This window comes from Enhydra lutris, unplaced genomic scaffold (genome assembly GCF_002288905.1).
Source record: "Enhydra lutris kenyoni isolate GAN:26980312 unplaced genomic scaffold, ASM228890v2 scaffoldscaffold27, whole genome shotgun sequence".
NCBI lineage: Eukaryota > Metazoa > Chordata > Mammalia > Carnivora > Mustelidae > Enhydra > Enhydra lutris.
Window position 1 is genome coordinate 657,532 of NW_019154111.1, and position 23,474 is coordinate 681,005.

The window sequence follows — 23,474 nt, forward strand, 5'->3', positions numbered from 1 at the left end:
TAAAGGAATAAACATCTAGTAAGCTCCTAAAAAGTAGTTGACTGGGCCTCTGGGAATTTATTTATAATTAACTTTTCATGTGTCTTTTCCTGGTTTTGATTCATGGAATGAGAAAGACCTGATGAGGAAATCTGTGGTCAGTTCGACACACTGGAACAGAACTTTTAAACTAGTTTGAACTTAGTTTTCCTTGCTTTTCCTTTTATGTTTGGTTATGGTTTGGAGGACATAGGGTGGGCATTGTGGTTCCTCATCTTCAGAAGGTTAGAACAAAATTAGAATAGCTTTGACATTTACACAGACTAAAATTTGTGACATCAATCCAAATCTTTTCCTTTTGAATTCTAGTATAAAACAAAATTATTAAAAATGCAATATTAAATAATAATCCAGCTTGAAAAAGTGGTGTGTCCATAAAGGGAACTTATTATTAGAATTGAGCTATTTAAATTTCTGTTTGTATAATGACAAAAACTTCATAAGGCAAGTGCATAGAATGAGATTGGAGCCACCTGCTGGCTCATAAAATAATAATTTGTATCCTAAAAAATACATTCCAAGCAACTAAGGAAAATCGAAGACAGTAGTAGTTGAAACAAAAGTTTCCACTTTAACATTGGTATGTTAAATGTGTTTTAGGGAGTTTTGTAGTTTATACTTTGGAAGGTTTCTGTGTATTCTTAAATATACATACATCTGTTAGAAAGCTAATATTAAAAACCATTTATTAGAAAGTGATATACTCTAAATTTCCTAGCTTTTATATCTGCTAAATCTTGGATCAGTGTGAGTTTTTGTTTTGTTTTTTAAACATCTAATCCATAGTGATTCTTCACAGAATTCTTCACAGTACCCAGGGCTTCTGACTCTAACAAATGGAGTCTTACTCTATATCATAAATAATTCTAAATAGATACTAATATATAATAGATGAGCGTCACTTGTTACTTTAGAGCATTTCTGCATTTTTCCTTGTCTGCAGGATTTTGATAATTTCTCTTTGGCTTTATATTTCCCCTCTTTTAGATCTTAATATGTTATCATAAGACCCAGAAAACAGTAAAAACGTCTTCAGTTGGCCAAAGGCCTGGTATTGTACTTCGGCTAATGCTTTGTTTTGCCAGTGTCCTTTCAAGGTGTTGTAAGCTGCCCCGTGAGGGCTGTTGGGGCTGTTTGCACTTCCAGTGAATTCCTTCTCAGTCTGTGATGAGATTAGAATCATTTGGACTCATGACAATTCCAAGAAGCTATGGATGGCTGATAAACACCTCAGAGTTTCTAGAAGTTCTTGGTTTAGATACAGTCTGCATTTTTTAGTTCTGGTAATCTGTTCCCATGTCCTGACTTACACTCTTATGTGTGTCTGTCTTAAATTGATGAGGTAAAGCCTTGCTCATATGTTTTGGAAGAGCTCATAGCGTGACTTGTGATACCATTCTCACGGTACCAAGTCTGGAGATGTTATCTGACCTTTTTGCTTCAGGTTATCTAGGTATTTATTTCCACATCATTAAGAATAAAGGATTCCTAGATCCTTAGATCCTAGATCTATATCATAAAGATTTCTAGTTGTGACAATGTTGCATCCACCTGTCTGTGGCTTAGCAAATCAATTTAAATTTCTCACTTTGATTTCCTTAATCTACAAAATATTATAGTGGGACTAGATTATTTCTTGGGTTCTCATTCACTATAATTTTTCCTGTGGATCTGTGTTGATTCTATGAAGATAACTGTGAACATAATGGTCTGTTAATCATCTGTTGTATTATTGCTATTTCTATTTGACTTTCTCATTTTGTTTCCTTTTGCTGGAGTGATTATTTATATTGTCAGCCTAAAAAGACAAAAGTGATTTCCCATTGTTAAAAATGCAGTAATTAGGGGCGCCTGGGTGGCTCAGTGGGTTAAAGCCTCTGTCTTCGGCTCAGGTCATGATCCCAGGGTCCTGGGATCGAGCCCCGCATCAGGCTCTCTGCTCAGCGGGAAGCCTGCTTCTCCCTCTCTCTCTCTCTGCCTGCCTCTCTGCCTACTTGTGATCTCTGTCAAATAAATAAATAAAATCTTTGAAAAAGAAGAAAAAAGAAGAAGAAAAAGAATGCAGTAATTAGTAGTAAGATACCATGATCTCCTACCCCTTTGCCAACATACATTTTTATTCCTCAATAGTATCAGTTAAACATTTATTGAATACTTACCAGATAGCAGACTGGTGCCATGCGCTAGAAAATAGTAATGCATGAAACATAATTCCTGTCCTCAGCAAACTTTCAGTATAATGATTTTTTTTTTTTTTTTTTTTTTTTTTTTGGTTTGGTGACAATTTAATCTCCTCAGCCCTGATAATTTCCCTGCAGGTTCTGGCATATGCTTATGTCTTTCTTCTAAGAGTGTGTTAACCTGAGATGAATCAACTTCTTTATGCCCTTGCTTGGTGACTATAGTAAATTTCAGTGCACTCTGAGGGTCAGAAAAGTACGTGTCAATGATTTTATAAAAATGACATATATCTTTTAGGGCATAGTATATTTCTGAATGATGAGAAATTAATTTTTTCATTGATCACCACCTTGTAGGACGGTAGTCATAAATGAATGAAGCCCAGGTTGAGCTTGACACGTTTACAGAGACCTTGAAGTTAAAGAAGAACCGCTAAATCTACTGAGAACAGTTCTTGGAATAATTTAGGAGACAGTATGGGTATTTTGTATCCTTGAAAACTCTTTGAATGGCAACTTTATATACTGGATTATATTTAACTTCCCCTTACTCAGCTGTTTATGAGAGACCACGAATTGTTACATTTGGGAATTAAGAAGTCTCAAGTCCCGGCGTTCTGGTTTTACATGCCTTTGCCTTTGCAAGACAGTGGAGGATAAGGTGTCATTTCAGAAATACTGTTTCTCTAGCTGTCTAAGTCCAGGAGTGCCAACAAGCTGGCACTGTTGTGGCTGCATAGTCATAAATATAATCCTGGTTTTTCACTCGCTGTAAGGTATCTGGTGTAGAAGAGGCAAAGACCATATAAATTCACTTCATTATGTCCAAAAGGTAATCCAAGAGACATATTTATGCAGGTATATCTCTTCATGCTTCTTTTTACTTTGGGTAAGAAAGGTGCTGTAAAGGAATTTCATATAAGAGCTGAGTTGATTTTACTTAAAATGTAGTTTTATCATTAGTTCCAGAAGTTTTTCCATTCATGTAAGTAAACTTAGGAGGTCTGCTTAAATTCACATTTATTTTTTAGAAATAGTTTCGTTTTGGGGCGCCTGGATGTCTCAGTGGGTTAAAGCCTCTGCCTTTGGCTCAGGTCATGATCTCAAGGTCCTGGGATCGAGCCCTGCTTCGGGCTCTCTGCTCAGCAAGGAGTCTGCCCCCCCCGCCCGCCCCCACCTGCCTCTCTGCCTACTTGCGATCTCTGTCAAATAAAAAAAAAAAATCTTAAAAAAAAAAAAAAAGGAAAAAGAAAAAGTTTCACTTTAACTTCAGGTGATTTTACTGTGAATATATTTTATAATACTTATACCAGAGTCCTTATGTTTATCTCTAATGTCATCATAGCAGTGATTCTTAAAGACCATTAGTGTAGTATAAATCTGTACTTTTGTTGAATAAAATGATTGTCATAATCAGACCATTATTGTGATATTCTAACACCATTTCTGAGATGTCTTCTTACGTGAAATAAAAAAGATAATGGTACTAATGATTGGGGTATAATGTAGGCATAATAGACTATATCTATTGATACCTTGTCTTTAGTTTTATAGTGTTTGATCTTGTTCATCATAAGGCTAACATCATTATATATTCTTACCTTTTCTCTTAATTTAAACACATAGGGATGTGAGATTATTTCAACACCTGACCAAGACCATACTGACTTCACCAAGTGTCTTGAACTCCTCCAAAAAAAGATAGAAGAAAAACACCTACAGGTAAGATACATACCTTTCTAGTGGTTAAGAGTCTTAATACTGAGGATGTCAAAGACCCTTTTTAAAGTTTTTACTCCTCTGAAGTGGTAACTCTTGTGCCAATGTTTTGGCTGTCATATTTTTCCTGCATATTGGATAAATCTGTTCTTAGCTGCCAAAGTGTTAATGTGTGCACTTAAATCGGAGGTCAAAGATTCAAATACCTTATAGTGGTGAAGTCACAAAATGGGTAAAGTGGACCTTATGTAAAGTTACTGAAACTGGCAGCTCATTCTTGGCCTAATATGAGTAGCAGCTTTTCATCTCTCATTCATCATTTCCATGAAGACCTGTATGTGTTTTCTTTTTATATGTGTGTTTAAATATTATGAGGGCAAAACAAGCAAGTGTGGCCTATATTTGGCCCATGAGTCATCATTACAAACTCTTACATAAGCAAAATATGATCAACTTGAACTCAGAGAGGAGTCTGCTACGTTTCTGTCATTGAAGACAAGCCTTGTTTATTATCCTAATTGACAAGTAGCACATTGTACAAACTGAACAAAAGTAATTGAGTGAACATTTCCCATCTCTGTTGTAGCTTGAACAATAACAAATGTATTGTGCTATTTCTAGCAATAAATTGCTGTAATTAAATATTTGTTTAACAAAAACAGAACACAGCCCATTGAGAGTTACCTGCTTTATCCAGACATAGCTGATTTTGAGTTTCTTAGAAAAGAAATTATAAATTCTTCACAACTGGTGTTTCAGTTTTCCTGGGATCAACACTGAAATTATTGAAAGCTGGGAATGCATATTATATATGTCAAATTGGTAGTATCTGTATCTGTAATACAGTATTTGGTCGTTAAGTCTGAAAATAAATAATCATATCTCAAACTTAACACTGAAATTCAGAGAGAGCCTCAAACTGAGGGAAGAGGGCAATCAGGCATTAGATGTATATATCATCTGGGAAACCAGTCTGGTAAGATCTTGGATAATCCAATAGGGAAGACAGAATCAAGACCTTTTAGAGCAATCTTGCTCTGAGCAGAAAGGACTAGACCCTCCTCCTCGCATTGTGGTTAGTCATGGGTGGGAAGCTCTCAGGGAAGGTTGTGGCCTTGGTGGCTCACTGTGCTGCATCCTGGAGTTGCCACGGGGCCATGACAGTCAGCTGCCCCCCTCACAGCCATAGCGAGTTCTTTCTGGGGGAAAAGCAGCAGTGCACTTCCACGGCTGCCTCAGGCCTCTGGCATGATTTAGGCTCAACACATTCTCCAGCTTCATCTTGCACTACTTTTTCTCTTTGTTCAGAAAAGATAACCTAGTCCCTCTCGTTCTCTGCCTTGAGGTGTCATCTCCTCTACGTAGATTTTTTTTTGCCCATCATTTGAATATTTTTCAAAATTTTTCCTTCTCTTTGCCTGTCCCACAACGGCAAAATAGGTGAAGTTGTTAAGGAGGCCTTCTCTTCTCCATCCCTCCAGGTTAGGTTCTGTCTCTTTATGTGTCTGTACCCCCTTTGTTCTCCTCCAAGGCACTCTGAACACTTCCAGTACTTGCGGTGGTTATTTCCAATTGTTTACTGGAAGCCTTTCTTCCCAGCCTGACCATATAGCCCGCAAAGCTAGGACAGATCTGTCTTGTTCATGCCTTACACACCTTGTGTGTAAGAAGTGCTTTGTTACTGTTGAGTGTGTGTTGTGCACTATAGGAATGCACAGGAGAGTCGAACACAACACGGGTAGGGGAAAGGCTTCTTAGAGAAGGCTGAGACATCATAATCGGGTTGCATGGCAGAGGGAAGAAGAGCGTGCTGGGATAGATACTCGGTACTCAGGGAGATGGATAGCTCTTCAGTGAACAAGTGGCAGGGAGTTTGAAGAGTTTTAAGATGGACAGCAGTGTGATTAGTTCGGTGTTCTAAAAAGTGTCTGTTGGATAAACGGACGGCTCCATGTCTCACAATGAAAACTGCGTGGTCTCATTAATATAATCTTCAGGTTATAGTAAATCTGATGAAATAGAGTATCTGTGAGCTTCCACTCAACTTTACATTTAACCTGGAGGTACAGTGTTTCATTTGATTTAATGTCACAGCAAGAGAAAAGCGAAATTAGAAAAATTAGCAAGGAAAATAATAAAAGATGCTCCTACCCCAAGTAAGATCATCATGAGATGAGGGCTGTTCACAATTTCTACTTAAAATGCAATCAACTGTATAGGAAAATCTTTTATACTACTCCACCTAATGCCCTATCAAATTATCATACATTTCTGTTTTTCTGCTTACTGTTATAAATTATAAACATGAATTTGTCATCAAAGTGTCTATATTTCTTAGTAAGATTTTACCTTTCTAATATATACTTTAAAATGTTAATTATGAGATAAAGTAATATTTAATATGTTAAGAAACTGTACTATGTAACATCTTAGAACTTTACAGAATTTGAATTAGTCTGTCCTTACCCTAAAGGAACTTACTATCCAGAACATGTGATTAATTTTCTAAAATTTCCCTAAATCACTACATTTATTTATTTACTTACCTATTTTAAACCTGTTCACCCTCAACTTTTATTCTTTTGCAAAAGGGTTTACCCATACATGTGACTTTTAATGCTTTGCTTTCATGTTACCACATTATTTATCTGTAACTGAGTTATGAATAATACATTATCAGGATGCCATCTGATATGACTGGATCTTCAAAGAGTACATATATTTTTTGATGCCGTGATGCATACTTGAGATCTAAACCTTTGAATTGGGTGGCAAACATTATGAGCTATTGCTCCAACTTTCTAAAAATGTAAGATGAATCTTGTTTAGGAAGAAGCAGAAACAAATGTAGATTATAAGACCCTGAGAATAATAGGCCTTATAAAATACAATTTGGAATATTTCCTACTATTATATGATGATAGAATTCATTATTTCAATCTCTGAGATTTTATTTTTTATTTTATTTATTTATTTATTTATTTATTTACTGGCTGCTTGGAGTTTATTTTCCACTTGGTGCAAGGCACACAGTTCCAGGGTGTGAGGAAGGTTTGCTTGTGGCTTGGATGGTAAAGACTGGGATTCTCTCAACTTCCTTTTTGGTGTTTTGCTATTTTGGTATGAGAGAACCCAACTGCTTCTGCTTGGGGCAGCCTGCCTAGTCTACAGGGAAGGGAGGGGAGGGGCTCTCATGAGATCAGTGCCTCCCGAATCCTGGCTGTGACCACTCAGGATGGCTGGTTGCCCGTGTTGGCTTTGCCAGACTGGCCACCAGGCTGCTTCCTCACGGCTTCTAGAACCAAGTCACAAGTGATCTTGCCACTGGAGCCTGAGGAGACGCTGAGCATTCTGGGGACTCCAACACTGTAGCCCTGAATGGGAGAGTGGACTTCTCAAAGAAACTTGCCTACCAGTGACCTAGGTCGGTCTTGGGGAGACCCAGGTGGTGAGGGATGGTTTCCCCAGCATACTCTGCACTTTTGCAGGAGCTGTTACTGGCAGTGGAGCCCAGGCGGCACTGGTAATAGTCGTGGGTGGCCATCAGCGCACCACTGGAGGGGACGGCTGCCATGCTCGTGGAGACCTGTGCACATAGGGGTTGCAGTATTGCTCTGGTCACCCTCTGCCCCCCAGGAAGGGCACTCCCCAGTAGGGATAGTCTCTGAGGTTTTAAACACAGATTTAACGTTAGACAAAATTCGGGCAGAAAAGTTGTCATTAATTGCACACTGTTGGTTGTATAGATTTAAATGCATACTAGTTTTATTTGCTGAAACTTTAATGCATTTTATCCCCCTTGTACCATATTATTTTCTTAATCAGTTTTTCAATCAAATAATGTAGGCTGCTAAAAACAGTACTATATGAATAAGAGCAAATGCCTAAATTTTATACACACAGATATCAATAATTACAATTAAATACTACATAAAGACTATGGGATTATTACATATTGTTTTTAAAAATTATTTCAATAGCCTGAGCAGATATTGGATTGGATTGTGACTTGTATGTATTAGAATAGTTTCTATGCATTATGTCTGAATTGGAGTTCTTGACTATTGAGATTAGGTGAGGAATATTAGATAGTCTTTCTATTTAATTCCTACATGGTATGTCTCAGATACATTATGTTTAGACATCTGCAAATGCTATGAGTTTTAGATTATTTATTTATGTCCACAAATTATCATTGTTGGGTTAGCTGTACATTACTGTTTTCTAATGGACTAATGGCTTTGTTGTATGTCCATACTAAATATCTGTTGCTTCTCACTTGCAGAGGACAATTAAGACTGTATCTGATTGGAATAATTACTCACATCACTTTAATGAGCTCTGACTCACAGAGTTGTGGGAGGAACCATGATAGTGCTCTGAGAAATGTCTTCCAAGGGTCTCTGGTGTCCTCAGTACCATCTTCTCTGATGGACCCATGTGTTCGGCAAGATTCCAGTCTCCTCTAAAGTAGAATTTAATACATCTGTTTGTGTGTGTCAGCGTGTATTCTGGAAAGGGATGACAACTAACTTCACAGTAGAGAGACTTGGCTGATACCATCTTAATCAGGTAATCAAACAATGTCAGCGAAAATTCTTGATAACACATGCCCCTCTTGATAACGTCAAGGGTGCTAAGGGCACTTGAGAAGTTCTTCCCTAAAACCCGTAATCCCAGTTTCATCTTTGAAAAGAAATCAGAGAAAGTCAAATTGAATATTCTCCCGAATACCTGACCAGTGTTTTCAGGGTCACGACAGATAAGAAAAGATCAAAAAACTGTCACAGACCAGAGGAGATGAAAGAGACATGAAAACTAAATGCAGAGGGTGTTCTGATTTGTCCATGAACTGGAACAGGGCATAAGCGGAAAACTGGCAAAATGGGAACAAAGCCTAGAGTTTACTCTAGGTAGTATTAGTGAAGGTTAGTTGGAAGGTAGGTAGTCAGGGACAAGGGGCCCCAGTCCTAAGGGGAATCCACCCTTAAAAGGATTTTACACCATCCTGGAAGGAGTACTCCATGGCAAAAACCTGATTGGATGACAGACACTGGGAGGGTTAATCAGATTAGAAAAGCCCGCTAACAAGCCCATAAAACCTTCTAGATTTAGAAACTCCTGTGGCAACCCTCTTAGGTCCCCTCCCTCTTTGGGAGCTTTGTACCGTTGCTTCCTTGTCGTTCAGTAAACCTTGCTCTGCTACCCACCACTCTGCCTGGTCTCCCTCTTCATTCTTTGAAGTGACGTGACCAAGAACCACAGGAGGGAGAAGAAATCCTCTGACAGTATGTTGGTGTCAGTTTTGGGTGGAATAGGTGTGTATCATGGTTACAGAAAATGTTAGTACTGGCCGAGCCTAGGTGAAGGGTATAATCCCTGTACTATCTTGGTGACTTTTCACTAAGTCTGGAATTATTCCAAAATAAGAGGCTTACTTGAAGAAGAAAAAAAAAAAGATGCTCACTGTTTCCAGTATACTTTGACAATCAGGTGGTGTGATCTTCTTGTGATAAGACTCAGTCCTACAGAACAAAAAGGCAAGTACTTCTTAGCACTTAGGCAAATCCAAATACCTTTCTATGAACTCTTTGACCTTTAAGTGTTTCCTCAAAAAGTCTCAACTTGTGAGTCTCTGTTGCATATTTTGGCAGCTGTTTCATGTGAAAACTGTCTGCTTGAAAATCTTTTTTTTTTTAATTTAAATTTTATTATTATTATTTTTAAACATATAATATATTTTTATCCCCAGGGGTACAGGTCTGTGAATCGCCAGGTTTCCACATTTCACAGCACTCACCATAGCACATACCCTCCCCAATGTCCATAACCCCACCCCACCTCTCCCAACCCCCCTCCCCCCATCAACCCTCAGTTTGTTTTGTGAGATTAAGAGTCACTTATGGTTTGTCTCCCTCCCAATCCCATCTTGTTTCATTTACTCTTCTCCTACCACTTAACCCCCCATGTTGCATCTTCTCTCCCTCATATCAGGGAGATCATATGATAGTTGTCTTTCTCCAATTGACTTATTTCACTAAGCATGATACCCTCTAGTTCCATCCACGTCATCGCAAATGGCAAGATTTCATTTCTTTTGATGGCTGCATAGTATTCCATTGTGTATATATACCACATCTTCTTTATCCATTCTTCTGTTGATGGACATCTAGGTTCTTTCCATAGTTTGGCTATTGTGGACATTGCTGCTATAAACATTCGGGTGCACGTGCCCCTTCGAATCACTACGTTTGTATCTTTAGGATAAATACCCAGCAGTGCAATTGCTGGGTCATAGGGTAGTTCTATTTTCAACATTTTGAGGAACCTCCATGCTGTTTTCCAGAGTGGTTGCACCAGCTTGCATTCCCACCAACAGTGTAGGAGGGTTCCCCTTTCTCCGCATCCTCGCCAGCATCTGTCATTTCCTGACTTGTTAATTTTAGCCATTCTGACTGGTGTGAGGTGATATCTCATTGTGGTTTTGATTTGTATTTCCCTGATGCCGAGTGATGTGGAGCACTTTTTCATGTGTCTGTTGGCCATCTGGATGTCTTCTTTGCAGAAATGTCTGTTCATGTCCTCTGCCCATTTCTTGATTGGATTATTTGTTCTTTGGGTGTTGAGTTTGCTAAGTTCTTTATAGATTTTGGACACTAGCCCTTTATCTGATATGTCATTTGCAAATATCTTCTCCCATTCTGTCAGTTGTCTTTTGGTTTTGTTAACTGTTTCCTTTGCTGTGCAAAAGCTTTTGATCTTGATGAAATCCCAATAGTTCATTTTTGCCCTTGCTTCCCTTGCCTTTGGCGATGTTCCTAGGAAGATGTTGCTGCGGCTGAGGTCGAAGAGGTTGCTGCCTGTGTTCTCCTCAAGGATTTTGATGGATTCCTTTCTCACATTGAGATCCTTCATCCATTTTGAGTCTATTTTCGTGTGTGGTGTAAGGAAATGATCCAATTTCATTTTTCTGCATGTGGCTGTCCAATTTTCCCAACACCATTTATTGAAGAGGCTGTCTTTGTTCCATTGGACATTCTTTCCTGCTTTGTCAAAGATTAGTTGACCATAGAGTTGAGGGTCTATTTCTGGGCTCTCTATTCTGTTCCATTGATCTATGTGTCTGTTTTTGTGCCAGTACCATGCTGTCTTGATGATGACAGCTTTGTAATAGAGCTTGAAGTCCGGAATTGTGATGCCACCAACTTTGGCTTTCTTTTTCAATATTCCTTTGGCTATTCGAGGTCTTTTCTGGTTCCATATAAATTTTAGGATTATTTGTTCCATTTCTTTGAAAAAAATGGATGGTACTTTGATAGGAATTGCATTAAATGTGTAGATTGCTTTAGGTAGCATAGACATTTTCACAATATTTATTCTTCCAATCCAGGAGCATGGAACATTTTTCCATTTCTTTGTGTCTTCCTCAATTTCTTTCATGAGTACTTTATAGTTTTCTGAGTATAGATTCTTAGTCTCTTTGGTTAGGTTTATTCCTAGGTATCTTATAGTTTTGGGTGCAATTGTAAATGGGATGGACTCCTTAATTTCTCTTTCTTCTGTCTTGTTGTTGGTGTAGAGAAATGCAACTGATTTCTGTGCATTGATTTTATATCCTGACACTTTACTGAATTCCTGTACAAGTTCTAGCAGTTTTGGAGTGGAGTCTTTTGGGTTTTCCACATATAGTATCATATCATCTGTGAAGAGTGATAGTTTGACTCCTTCTTTGCCGATATGGATGCCTTTAATTTCCTTTTGTTGTCTGATTGCTGAGGCTAGGACTTCTAGTACTATGTTGAATAGCAGTGGTGATAACGGACATCCCTGCCGTGTTCCTGACCTTAGCGGAAAAGCTTTCAGTTTTTCTCCATTGAGAATGATATTTGCCGTGGGTTTTTCATAGATGGATTTGATAATATTGAGGTATGTGCCCTCTATCCCTACACTTTGAAGAGTTTTGATCAGGAAGGGATGCTGTACTTTGTCCAATGCTTTTTCAGCATCTATTGAGAGAGTATCATATGGTTCTTGTTCTTTCTTTTATTAATGTGTTGTATCACACTGATTGATTTGCGGATGTTGAACCAACCTTGCAGCCCTGGAATAAATCCCACTTGGTCGTGGTGAATAATCCTTTTAATGTACTGTTGAATCCTATTGGCTAGTATTTTGGTGAGAATTTTTGCATCTGTGTTCATCAAGGATATTGGTCTGTAGTTCTCTTTTTTGATGGGATCCTTGTCTGGTTTTGGGATCAAGGTGATGCTGGCCTCATAAAATGAGTTTGGAAGTTTTCCTTCCATTTCTATTTTTTGGAACAGTTTCAGGAGAATAGGAATTAGTTCTTCTTTAAATGTTTGGTAGAATTCCTCTGGGAAGCCGTCTGGCCCTGGGCTTTTGTTTGTTTGGAGATTTTTTTTTTTTTAAAGATTTTATTTATTTATTTGACAGACAGAGATCACAAGTAGGCAGAGAGGCAGGCAGAGAGAGAGAGAGAGGAGGAAGCAGGCTCCCTGTGGAGCAGAGATCCCGATGTGGGGCTCGATCCCAGGACCCTGGGATCATGACCTGAGCTGAAGGCAGAGGCTTTAACCCACTGAGCCACCCAGGTGCCCCTGTTTGGAGATTTTTGATGACTGTTTCAATCTCCTTACTGGTTATGGGTCTGTTGAGGCTATTTCTTCCTGGTTCAGTTGTGGTAGTTTATATGTCTCTAGGAATGTATCCATTTCTTCCAGATTGTCAAATTTGTTGGCATAGAGTTGCTCATAGTATGTTCTTATAATTGTCTGTATTTCTTTGGTGTTAGTTGTGATCTCTCCTCTTTCATTCATGATTTTATTTATTTGGGTCCTTTCTCTTTTCTTTTTGATAAGTCTGGCCAGGGGTTTATCGATCTTATTAATTCTTTCAAAGAACCAGCTCCTAGTTTTGTTGATTTGTTCTATTGTTTTTTTTGGTTTCTATTTCATTAATTTCTGCTCTGATTTTTATGATTTCTCTTCTCCTGCTGGGTTTAGGGTTTCTTTCTTGTTCTTTCTCCAGCTCCTTTAGGTGTAGGGTTAGGTTGTGTACCTGAGACCTTTCTTGTTTCTTGAGAAAGGCTTGTACCGCTATATATTTTCCTCTCAGGACTGCCTTTGTCGTGTCCCACAGATTTTGAACCGTTGTGTTTTCATTATCATTTGTTTCCATGAATTTTTTCAATTCTTCTTTAATTTCCTGGTTGACCCATTCATTCTTTAGAAGGATGCTGTTTAGTCTCCATGTATTTGGGTTCTTTCCAAATTTCCTCTTGTGATTGAGTTCTAGCTTCAGAGCATTGTGGTCTGAAAATATGCAGGGAATGATCCCAATCTTTTGATACCGGTTGAGACCTGATTTAGGACCGAGGATGTGATCTATTCTGGAGAATGTTCCATGTGCACTAGAGAAGAATGTGTATTCTGTTGCTTTGGTATGAAATGTTCTGAATATATCTGTGATGTCCATCTGGTCCAGTGTGTCATTTAAGGCCTTGATTTCCTTGTTGATCTTTTGCTTGGATGATCTGTCCATTTCAGTGAGGGGAGTGTTAAAGTCCCCTACTATTATTGTATTACTGTTGATGTGTTTCTTTGATTTTGTTATTAATTGGTTTATATAGTTGGCTGCTCCCACGTTAGGGGCATAGATATTTAAAATTGTTAGATCTTCTTGTTGAACAGATCCTTTGAGTATGATATAGTGTCCTTCCTCATCTCTTGTTATAGTCTTTGGCTTAAAATCTAATTGATCTGATATAAGGATTGCCACTCCTGCTTTCTTCTGATGTCCATTAGCATGGTAAATTCTTTTCCACCCCCTCAGTTTAAATCTCGAGGTGTCTTCGGGTTTAAGATGAGTTTCTTGTAGGCAACATATAGATGGGTTTTGTTTTTTTATCCATTCTGATGCCCTGTGTCTTTTGATTGGGGCATTTAGCCCATTAACATTCAGGGTAACTATTGAGAGATAGGAATTTAGTGCCATTGTATTGCCTGTAAGGTGACTGTTATTGTATATTGTCTCTGTTCCTTTCTGATCTACTACTTTTAGGGTCTCTCTTTGCTTAGAGGACCCCTTTCAATATTTCCTGTAGAGCTGGTTTGGTGTTTGCAAATTCTTTCAGTTTTTGTTTGTCCTGGAAGCTTTTAATCTCTCCTTCTATTTTCAATGATAGCCTAGCTGGATATAGTATTCTTGGCTGCATGTTTTTCTCGTTTAGTACTCTGAATATATCATGCCAGCTCTTTCTGGCCTGCCAGGTCTCTGTGGATAAGTCTGCTGCCAATCTAATATTTTTACCATTGTACGTTACAGAGTTCTTTTCCCGGGCTGCTTTCAGGATTTTCTCTTTGTCACTAAGACTTGTAAATTTGACTATTAGGTGACGGGGTGTGGACCTATTCTTATTGATTTTGAGGGGGGTTCTCTGAACCTCCTGGATTTTGATGCTTGTTCCCTTTGCCATATTGGGGAAATTCTCTCCAATAATTCTCTCCAATATACCTTCTGTTCCCCTCTCTGTTTCCTCTTCTTCTGGAATCCCAATTATTCTAATGTTGTTTCGTCTTATGGTGTCACTTATCTCTCGAATTCTCCCCTCGTGGTCCAGTAGCTGTTTGTCCCTCTTTTGCTCAGCTTCTTTATTCTCTGTCATTTGGTCTTCTATATCGCTAATTCTTTTTTCTGCCTCATTTATCCTAGCAGTCAGAGCCTCCATTTTTGATTGCACCTCATTAATAGCTTTTTTGATTTCAACTTGGTTAGATTTTAGTTCTTTTATTTCTCCAGAAAGGGCTTTTATATCTCCCGAGAGGGTTTCTCTAAAATCTTCCATGCCTTTTTCAAGCCCGGCTAGAACCTTGAGAATCGTCATTCTGAACTCTTGATCATACATATTACCAATGTCTGTATTGATTAGGTCCCTAACCTTTGGTACTGCCTCTTGTTCTTTTTTTTGTGGTGAATTTTTCCGCCTTGTCATTTTGTCCAGATAAGAGTATATGAAGGAGTGAGTAAAATACTAGAAGGATGGCAACAACCCCAGGAAAATATGCTTTAACCAAATCAGAAGAGCTCCCCAATCGTGAGGGGGGAGAAAGGGGATAAAAAGAGTTTCAGAAAGAAAAAAAAAAATGAAACAATTAAAAGAAGAAAATGAATAAAGAAAAAATATAAAAAGGAAAAAATATATTAGATAAACTAGTTAAAAAATGTTAAAAAAGAAAAGGGTAAAAGTTTAAAAAATTTAGCAGAAGAAGAGGAAAAAAATTGAAAAAGGAAAAAAAAAATTAACTGCAAGTCTAAAGAATCATGGGGAGAAGCCATGAGTTCCGTGCTTTGCTTTCTCCTCCTCTGGAATTCCCCTGCTCTCCTTGGTATTGAAACTGCAGTCCTTCATAAGTGAACTTGGTCCTGGCTGGGCTTCTTGTTGATCTTCTGGGGGAGGGGCCTGTTGTAGTGATTCTCAAGCGTCTTTGCCCCGGGCGGAGTTGCACCGCCCTTACCCGGGCCGGGCTGAGGAATCCGCTCGGGTTTGCTTTCGGGAGCTTTTGTTCCCTGAGCGCTTTCCGTAGAGTCCGGAGGACGGGAATGAAGATGGCGGCCTCCCGGTCTCCGGCCCTGAGGAGCCGAGAGCCCGGCGCCCCACTCCTCCATGCGCCCTCAGAGAACAGCGCCGATTTACTCCCGTCACCCTGCCTCCGGCCGCGCTCCGAGCTGACCGAGCCTGCGACCGGTTCAAGGTAACCACGAGCTGAGAGTCACTCCTCGGCTCCGTCTCTGTAGCCGGCTTCCCCGTTCTAATACCTGTAAGCTCTGCGATGCTCAGACACCCCCGATCCTTCTGTGACCCTGCGGGACCTGAGGCCACGCTGACCCCGTGCGGGTTTCACCCCGGTTAAGCCTCTAGAGCGATGTCCCTCAGCGGAACAGACTTTTAAAAGTCCCGATTTTGTGCTCTGTTGCTCCGCCGCCTGCCGGGAGCCGGCCCCTCCCCCCGCGGTCTATCTTCCCGTCGCTTTGGATTCACTTCTCCGCCAGTCCTACCTTTCCGAAAGTGGTTGATTTTCTGTTTCTAGAGTTGCTGTTCTTCTTCTCTTCGATCTCCCGTTGGATTTGTAGGTGTTTGCAATCTTTAGATAAGCTATCTAGCTGATCTCCCGCTACCTGAAGTAGTCTCAGCTGCTACTTCTCCGCCATCTTGACTCCTCTCTGTCTGCTTGAAAATCTTAGCTGGAAACTTGATGATCCTTAAACTGTGATAACAGCCCAGGTCCTCAAACTGCCCAGTTTCCCAGGACATCAAAGAAGGGTAGGATTTAATCAAAGATAACTGGCATTCGATAGAATTTTCTCAGGGTTGGCGCCAGAAGGAGGAACCCTGCTCGTTCCTGTACTGCCTCTTTACCTTGGTCTCCATCACCGCCTTTGTTTTCACCTGACTCTTCCTAGAGGGATATTCTCTCCCTCTTCTGTGCTGTTAACCTCCTCATTTACACAATCATCCAGAACTCCAAGCTTATTTGTGACTTCTGAATGGAAAGCCAGAAGAACTTCATTTCAGTATCTAAAAGAAAATTCTTCATCCTTCTCACAGAGTCCTGTTTTCTTTTTTTAGAAAAAATTTTTTTAAAGATTTTATTTATTTATTTGACAGACGAAGATTACAAGTAGGCAGAGAGGCAGGCAGGGGGGGGGGGGGGGGGGAAGCAGGCTCCCCGCTGAGCAGAGAGCCCGATGCGGGGTTCGATCCCAAGACCCTGAGATCATGACCTGAGCTGAAGTCAGAGGCTTTAACCCACTGAGCCACCCAGGCGCCCCAGAATCCTATTTTCTCTTTACTTTCTGTCCCACGCACTGGCACTACCATCACCCACCTGGCAGAAACCTGAGAGTAGCCTTCTGTTTTTCTACACCGTCCCTTACCAGTTGGTCACAGCTCTTTTAATTCTGTAGGTATCCCTTGTGCCACTTTGTCTTTCCAGTCTTACTGAAACTAGGTTATTTCTCACTTGGATTAATTTATTACCTTCTGTTTGACATCATTCACTCTTTTCTTACTTGGATTATTTTGTTACCTTCTGTTTGACGTCTTTCACTCTGTTCTCTTACTAAAACTCCTATCTTATGTATTAACTGCGTATCTGCCTAAAATCTTTATGGCCTTCTAGTTTTTTATTCAATAAATATTTGTTCAATAAATAAATTATTTTTGGTAACATTAATGCAAAATCCAGAGGGCATCATGGCAAACCTTAACTCATTTCTTCTTTGAAGGGATTTTTTCCTTAAAAAGATTTTATTTATTTATTTGACAGAGAGACACAGCTGGAGAGGGAACAGAAGTAGGGGGAGTGGGAGAGAGAGAGAAGCAGACTTTCCGTGGAGCAGGGAGCCCCCGATGTGGGGCTTGATCCCAGGACCCTGGGATCATGACCCGAGCTGAAGGCAGCCGCTTAACTGAGCCACTCAGGCACCTCTCCTGCCTGAGCCACCCAGGCGCCCTGCAGGGATCTTCTTATTAGCATTCTTGATATCCTATTAATTTTCCTGCAACATGTTTAGATGATTTATCATTCTAGTTGTGCCTACCAATTGTGATAGTAAATATGTTTATTATTAAAAGAGTTGTTTCCAGTGCATTGTGGTTTTTTTGTTCAAGTTTTTCTTTAAAGTCTAGTTAGTTAACATATAATATTAGTTTCAGGTATAAAATTTAATGATTCATCACTTAAATATAACACCCAGTGCCCATCATACCAAATCCCCTCCTTAATGCCCATCATCTACTTAACACCGCTCCCACCAAGGCCCACCTCCCCTCCAGCAATCCTCAGTTTGTTTCCTATAGTTAAGAAGAGTCTTATGGTTTGCCTCCTTCTCTCTCTTTTTTTTTTTAACTTCCTTCCCCTATATTCATCTCTTTTGTTTCTTAAATTCTACATACGAGTGAAATCATATGGTATTTGTCTTTCTCAGACTGACTTATTTCACTTAGCATAATACACTTAAGCTCCACCCATGCTGCAAATGGCAAAATTTTATTCTTTGATGGCTGAGTAAAATTCCATTGTATTACACACACACACACACACACACACACACACATCTTTTTCCATTCATCAGCTAATAGACATTTGGGCTCTCTCCGTAGTTCGGCTGTTGTTGATAATGTTGCTATAGACATTAAAAACATTGGGGTGCATGTGCCCCTTTGGATCTGTTTTGTATCCTTTGGGTAAATACCTAATAGCACAATTGCTGGATCATAGGGTAATTCTATTTTTAGCTTTTTGAGGAACCTCCATACTGTTTTTCCAAAGGGGCTGCACCAGCTTGCATTCCCACCAACAGTGTAAGAGGGTTCCCCTTTCTCCATATCCTCGCCAACATCTGTTGTTTCCTGACTTGTTAATTTTAGCCGTTCTGACAGGCTGAGGTGGTTTCTCACTGTAGTTTTGATTTGTATTTCCTTGACGATGAGTACGAGACGATGAGTACAAGATGAGTACATGAGCATCTTTTCATGCGTCTGTTGGCCATCTGGATGTCTTCTTAGGAAAAATGTGTATTCATGTCTTTTGCCCATTTCTTAACTGGATTACTGGTTTTTTGGGTGTTGAATTTAAGTTCTTCATAGATACTAACCCTTTATCACATATGTCATTTGCAAATATCTTCTTCCATTCTGTAGGTTGCCTTTTAGTTTTGTTGATTGTTTTCTTCACTGTGTAGAAGCTTTTTATCTTGATGAAGTCCCAGTAGTTCATTTTTGCTTTTGTTTTACTTGTGTCCCACCGTATGTCTAGTAAGAAGTCGGGATGGCTGAGGTCAAAAGAGGTTGCTGCCCGTGTTCTGTAGGACTGTGATGGCTTCCTGTGTCACATTTAGGTCTTTCATCTGTTTTGAATTTATTTTTGTCTATGGTGTATGTCTTTCTGCAAAATCAGAAAAAGAATCTAATTATACCAGCAGGTTATGAGGCAAAGCACTTCATTGCCTTCCATAAAATCCTTAATAAAAATATAACAGCTATAGTATTAATAGTCATATATTGTTGTATATTTTAGGTCTTGTCATCTGTAACATATTTTATATAATGTATTCATATATTTATATCATACATTTTGTTAATTATAGTAGATATTTATATGTAATTATGTTAATTATATTTATTTTATAAGATTAAATTTTATGTATTTCACAAAATACAATATAAATATATTTACTTTTTTGATTTGATAATAAATTTCATAGAGTATTATGGTTTTAGAATTAGAGAGTGTTTTATTTATTTTTTAAAAATGTGATATTTTGACTTTTTTTTTTTTCAGATTTTATTTATTTATTTGACATAGAGAGAGAGATCACAAGTAGGCAGAGGGAGAGCTAGAGGCATTCTCCCCACCAAGCAGAGAGCTGGACATGGGGCTCGATCCCAGGACCCTGAGATTATGACCTGAGCTATAGGCAAAGGCTTAACCCATTGAGCCACACAGGCACCCCTAGACAGTGTCTATTTAAAATGAGTTAGAGTTTATATCCCAGGTTCATGGACTCACCATACCATTGTTTTGGACATATTCTGATTTCACTTGAAATGAATGGAGGACTCCTTACATAGTGAAATGTTTCTCAGGGGATGCCTTCAACTTTCCTTATTCCCAAGGAACTGGTGAGAATGGTATTTGTGTGCTTAGTAATGCAATCCAGTAGGGAGGTGAGTTGCACAGCCCAGCTAACCGTTGTTTGCACCTTACCTTTGGTGCAGCAAGAAAATGGGGCATACTCTGACTTCCCTAACCCTGTGATAGCCACTGTGGGCCTTACACTCGCGGAGGGGTGTATTTAGAGTCTAGAGTTGCAACAGCAGACTTCCTCCCTTCAGACATACTGTCAAAGCTACTGAGGATCTTCTTCCAATTGCTTTAACAAACTTTTGCTCAGTATCTGTCTCAGTCGTTATATTTGGTTAGGTGACTGAGCTCATGGCCCCGACCCTCCCGTCTAATAGAGGACACAGATGCACATATAACCACAGAATAACTCAGACTACAGTAAATGTTGTAACATGCCAATGCAGAAAAGAGTCAACTTTTTTTTAGTAAATTGTTTCTATAGAACTCTTCTCTGTTTTACCTTTAACTTTCATTGGAGAAAATGGGATAATATAATTGTTTTTCAAAGGAAATCGTAGCTCAAATCCATGAGGCCTTCCATGACTTCCCTTTTTGAATAATGCCCCTCACCCTGCCTCCTCTCCCATTCCTCGACTCAGCAGTCCTCATCCCCTTGTCTGCGGGGCCTTCTCCATCACAACTGTCACCATTTGACATATAGGAAGTTTGTTTCTGTTACATCTCCACTTACAGAAACATAAATATCATGTGGACAGGTAATTGTACATGTTCATTCCGAGGACCTACGACAACACCTGGCACACGGTGGGCACTCACAGATATTTACCAAATGAGTGAATGTGCATGGGTATGGAAGAATCCTCTTTAAGCAAATCCTTGTTACCAAATGTTGGTAAATTATATTAAGTAATCTACTTTAATGAGGCTTATTCTACTGCTCCAGCTCTTGTTCCATTATAATTGAAAATTTTGGAGGTTTGGCAGTACATGGAGCTATTATTCAGTCATTTATACTTTCAGTTTTTCTCTTCAAAAAAATTTTATTTATTTTTTTGATAGAGATCACAAGTAGTCAGGGAGGCAGGTGGGGGTCGGGGGAGCAGGCTCCCTGCTGAGCAGAGAGCCTGATTCGGGGCTCAATTCCAGGACTCTGAGATCATGACCTGAGCCGAAGGCAGAGGCTTTAACCCACTGACCCACCCAGGCGCCCCTTTTCTCTTCATTTTAAGGGTAGGGGAGGACATATGTGTGGTGAGTAATTTAAAATGGTATATATAATGCCTTCTTTACATTTTATTAATTGGTATCTTCTAGATCTTGCTGCTTTTTCTAAGTTACTTGCAAAAGTTGAGAGCTAAAAAATGAAAACACGTAGAGATTGTCTCATAAGCCATTAACATTGTGAGCTTGACAAGAATAAATCTTGCCAACTTCCTTGAAATAATACTGAAAGCAGTGCCATTCACTTCCAACATCTGCTGGATAGCTGAGGTCTTGTAGGACTTATTGGCCAGCTTTCTCTACCTTCTGGCCTCGGCCTCTCCACCTCAAAGCAATGTTGTAAACTTAAATTAATAATTTTTATGAATTTCTAAAAAGTAACACGTGTGCATGTAGACATATTCAGCTGTATTTGACTACGTCTTCACAAAACACCTCTTGTTTTTAAGTATGTAACCAGCATTGTTTTCTTGTCAAGTGCCAGAGTAACTACTTACATATTCAGGTTCTGGAACAAATGCTGTGCAAGTGAAGTTTCAGACAAGGAAGGAAGGAAAGAGAAGGAAAGTATTCTGGACATTGAGTGAACCAGCAGGCTGTTTCCTGCATCATTTTGGAGAAGCCTTCAAAAGAGAAATTCACATCTCTGTTTTTCCTTCTTCTTAGAGACCAGCAATCTTTTTTATAGTGCTGTGTAGCAAGAGAAAATAGATACACCCAGTACTTTGAAGTGACTCGGGAGCTGTTGCTACGGATATAAAAAGCTTACTGCCTCAGCGGCTGTGGCAGCCTAATCCATCCCTGCCAGAGGAGCCGTGAGCTTTCATAGGCCCCAGGACAGGGGTTAAGTTTATCTGCTTACCAGGAATCTCTGTTGGATGACTCACTTGCTAGATAAAATTTCTTATTAATGCAGAGAATTGCAGATATGCTTGGTATGATGCTCCTCTGCAGAAGACATGCTGACCTGACACGGAAATGACTGTTTTATTTTGAATTACTGCATTGCGAAGATGCAGAAACTGCAGACAGGAGAAGGAAACTCTTGAGGACTTCCGTAAGAAAAACACACGTATAACAGAATATCCTGAAATTGCATGGTAGATTGAAAAATTTCTCCTTATTCTGCAAATCCCTTAGTGAGACATACGTGGTCATACCTACATCTATGACTGTGATTGTCCACAATAGTAAAAATAACTATTTGTCTTTTTTTTTTTTTTAAGATTTTATTTATTTATTTGATAGTGAGAGAGATAGATCACAAGTAGGCAGAGCAGCAGGCAGATGGAGAGGGAGAAGCAAGCTCTCTGACGAGCAGGAAGCCCGATGCGGGGCTCGATCCCAGGATGGTGGCATCATGACCTGAGCCGAAGGCAGCTGCTTAACTGACTGAGCCACCCAGGTGCCCCCAAAATAACTATATTTGTAAGAAATGATTTGCATATAGTTTAAGTCATGACTGAAGAACTAAAAGGATGTTACTACTTATCACGGTGATGTACATATCAGATCAGTATATTTTCAGTGGTAGTTAATTAAGTGATTAGGAGAAAAATGTATACATAGCAGTACATCTTGTTTGTGGTAGGTGATGAGAGTAAGTATCCCAGATGTCCCATTTAAATCAGAGGAGAAGATGAAATTTGTATAGTATTCTCTTTCCATTCTTCTCCTCTCTTAGTAGTCTGAGGTAGAAAATGTCATTCTATTTTCCATGACCGTCTGCTCTCCCAGAGCAGTTCTGCTTAGCATTCCGTGGTCAATGTGCTGGTTCCATGATGGCACGTGGCATACTAAAATCTAGATGCCGTAGAAGTCAGGTGATTCTAGCTCCTTTCCTCTTCAACATGTATGTGAATTTATGTAATTTCCAGTACGAACAACTGGATCCAGATTTTTGGAACACATTAGGAGATAGTATCTGAATTCAGAGTACACTGATTACATTTTAATTCTGTCTCCTCATCCATTTCTACTGGATATTTTAGATGCTTATAAAATGGACCCTAAGTAGTCTGATTTTTTAAAGCATTCACATAAATAAAGTATTTCAGAAAGAGGAAATTATTATTGAACAAATGTTTTATCCCAAATTACACTTAACTTACTATGATGCTCTTGAATATGAAATACATTTTACAAAATAATAAATAATAGCATCGCATATAAAACATTAAGGTGACCTGGAGGATGATGAGGTGATCAGCTATTTTGTGCACATGTATTAGGTAAAGCACACTTACTCACATTGCAAAAAATAAGCTTTAAGTAATGTCACTGCAGTAACAGTTTTAACATTCTCATTTGGCATTATAAAATGGTCGAATGCATATCCAGAAACCAGAGTGTTAATGACCAAGTGCAGAATTTGCAATCAAACTGTTCTCCATTCTCCCAGAAGGTGGAAAGGGGATAATTAACATAAACTATTTATATAGCTCCAGATTGCAAAACCTAAAGATTGCACGACAGCAAGTCTGATAGCCGCCTGTTGTAAACTGGTCAATAAAAAATGAAGAGAGTTTTACACCACCAAACTTTGGGACAATAGTGACCTCAAAGTACTGCAAATACCTAACTCCAATCCATCTATACATGGAAACCAAGAGTTTCATTTATCACTTTGGACAAGAATATTCAGTGA

At 39.2% G+C, this 23,474-nt stretch overlaps 1 protein-coding gene and 1 pseudogene across 1 annotated transcript in view; one reads left to right on the forward strand and one right to left on the reverse strand.

The window, feature by feature from the left end:
* The window catches only part of LOC111152088 (thiamin pyrophosphokinase 1), a 348,477-nt gene that overhangs the window by 185,341 nt on the left and 139,662 nt on the right, over positions 1-23,474 (forward strand). Inside the window, exon 6 of the mRNA XM_022510396.1 lies at positions 3,846-3,941. Coding sequence (XP_022366104.1) covers positions 3,846-3,941 — 96 coding nt within the window. The remainder of the gene's footprint in view (positions 1-3,845; positions 3,942-23,474) is intronic.
* LOC111152090 lies at positions 7,169-7,512 on the reverse strand (annotated as a pseudogene).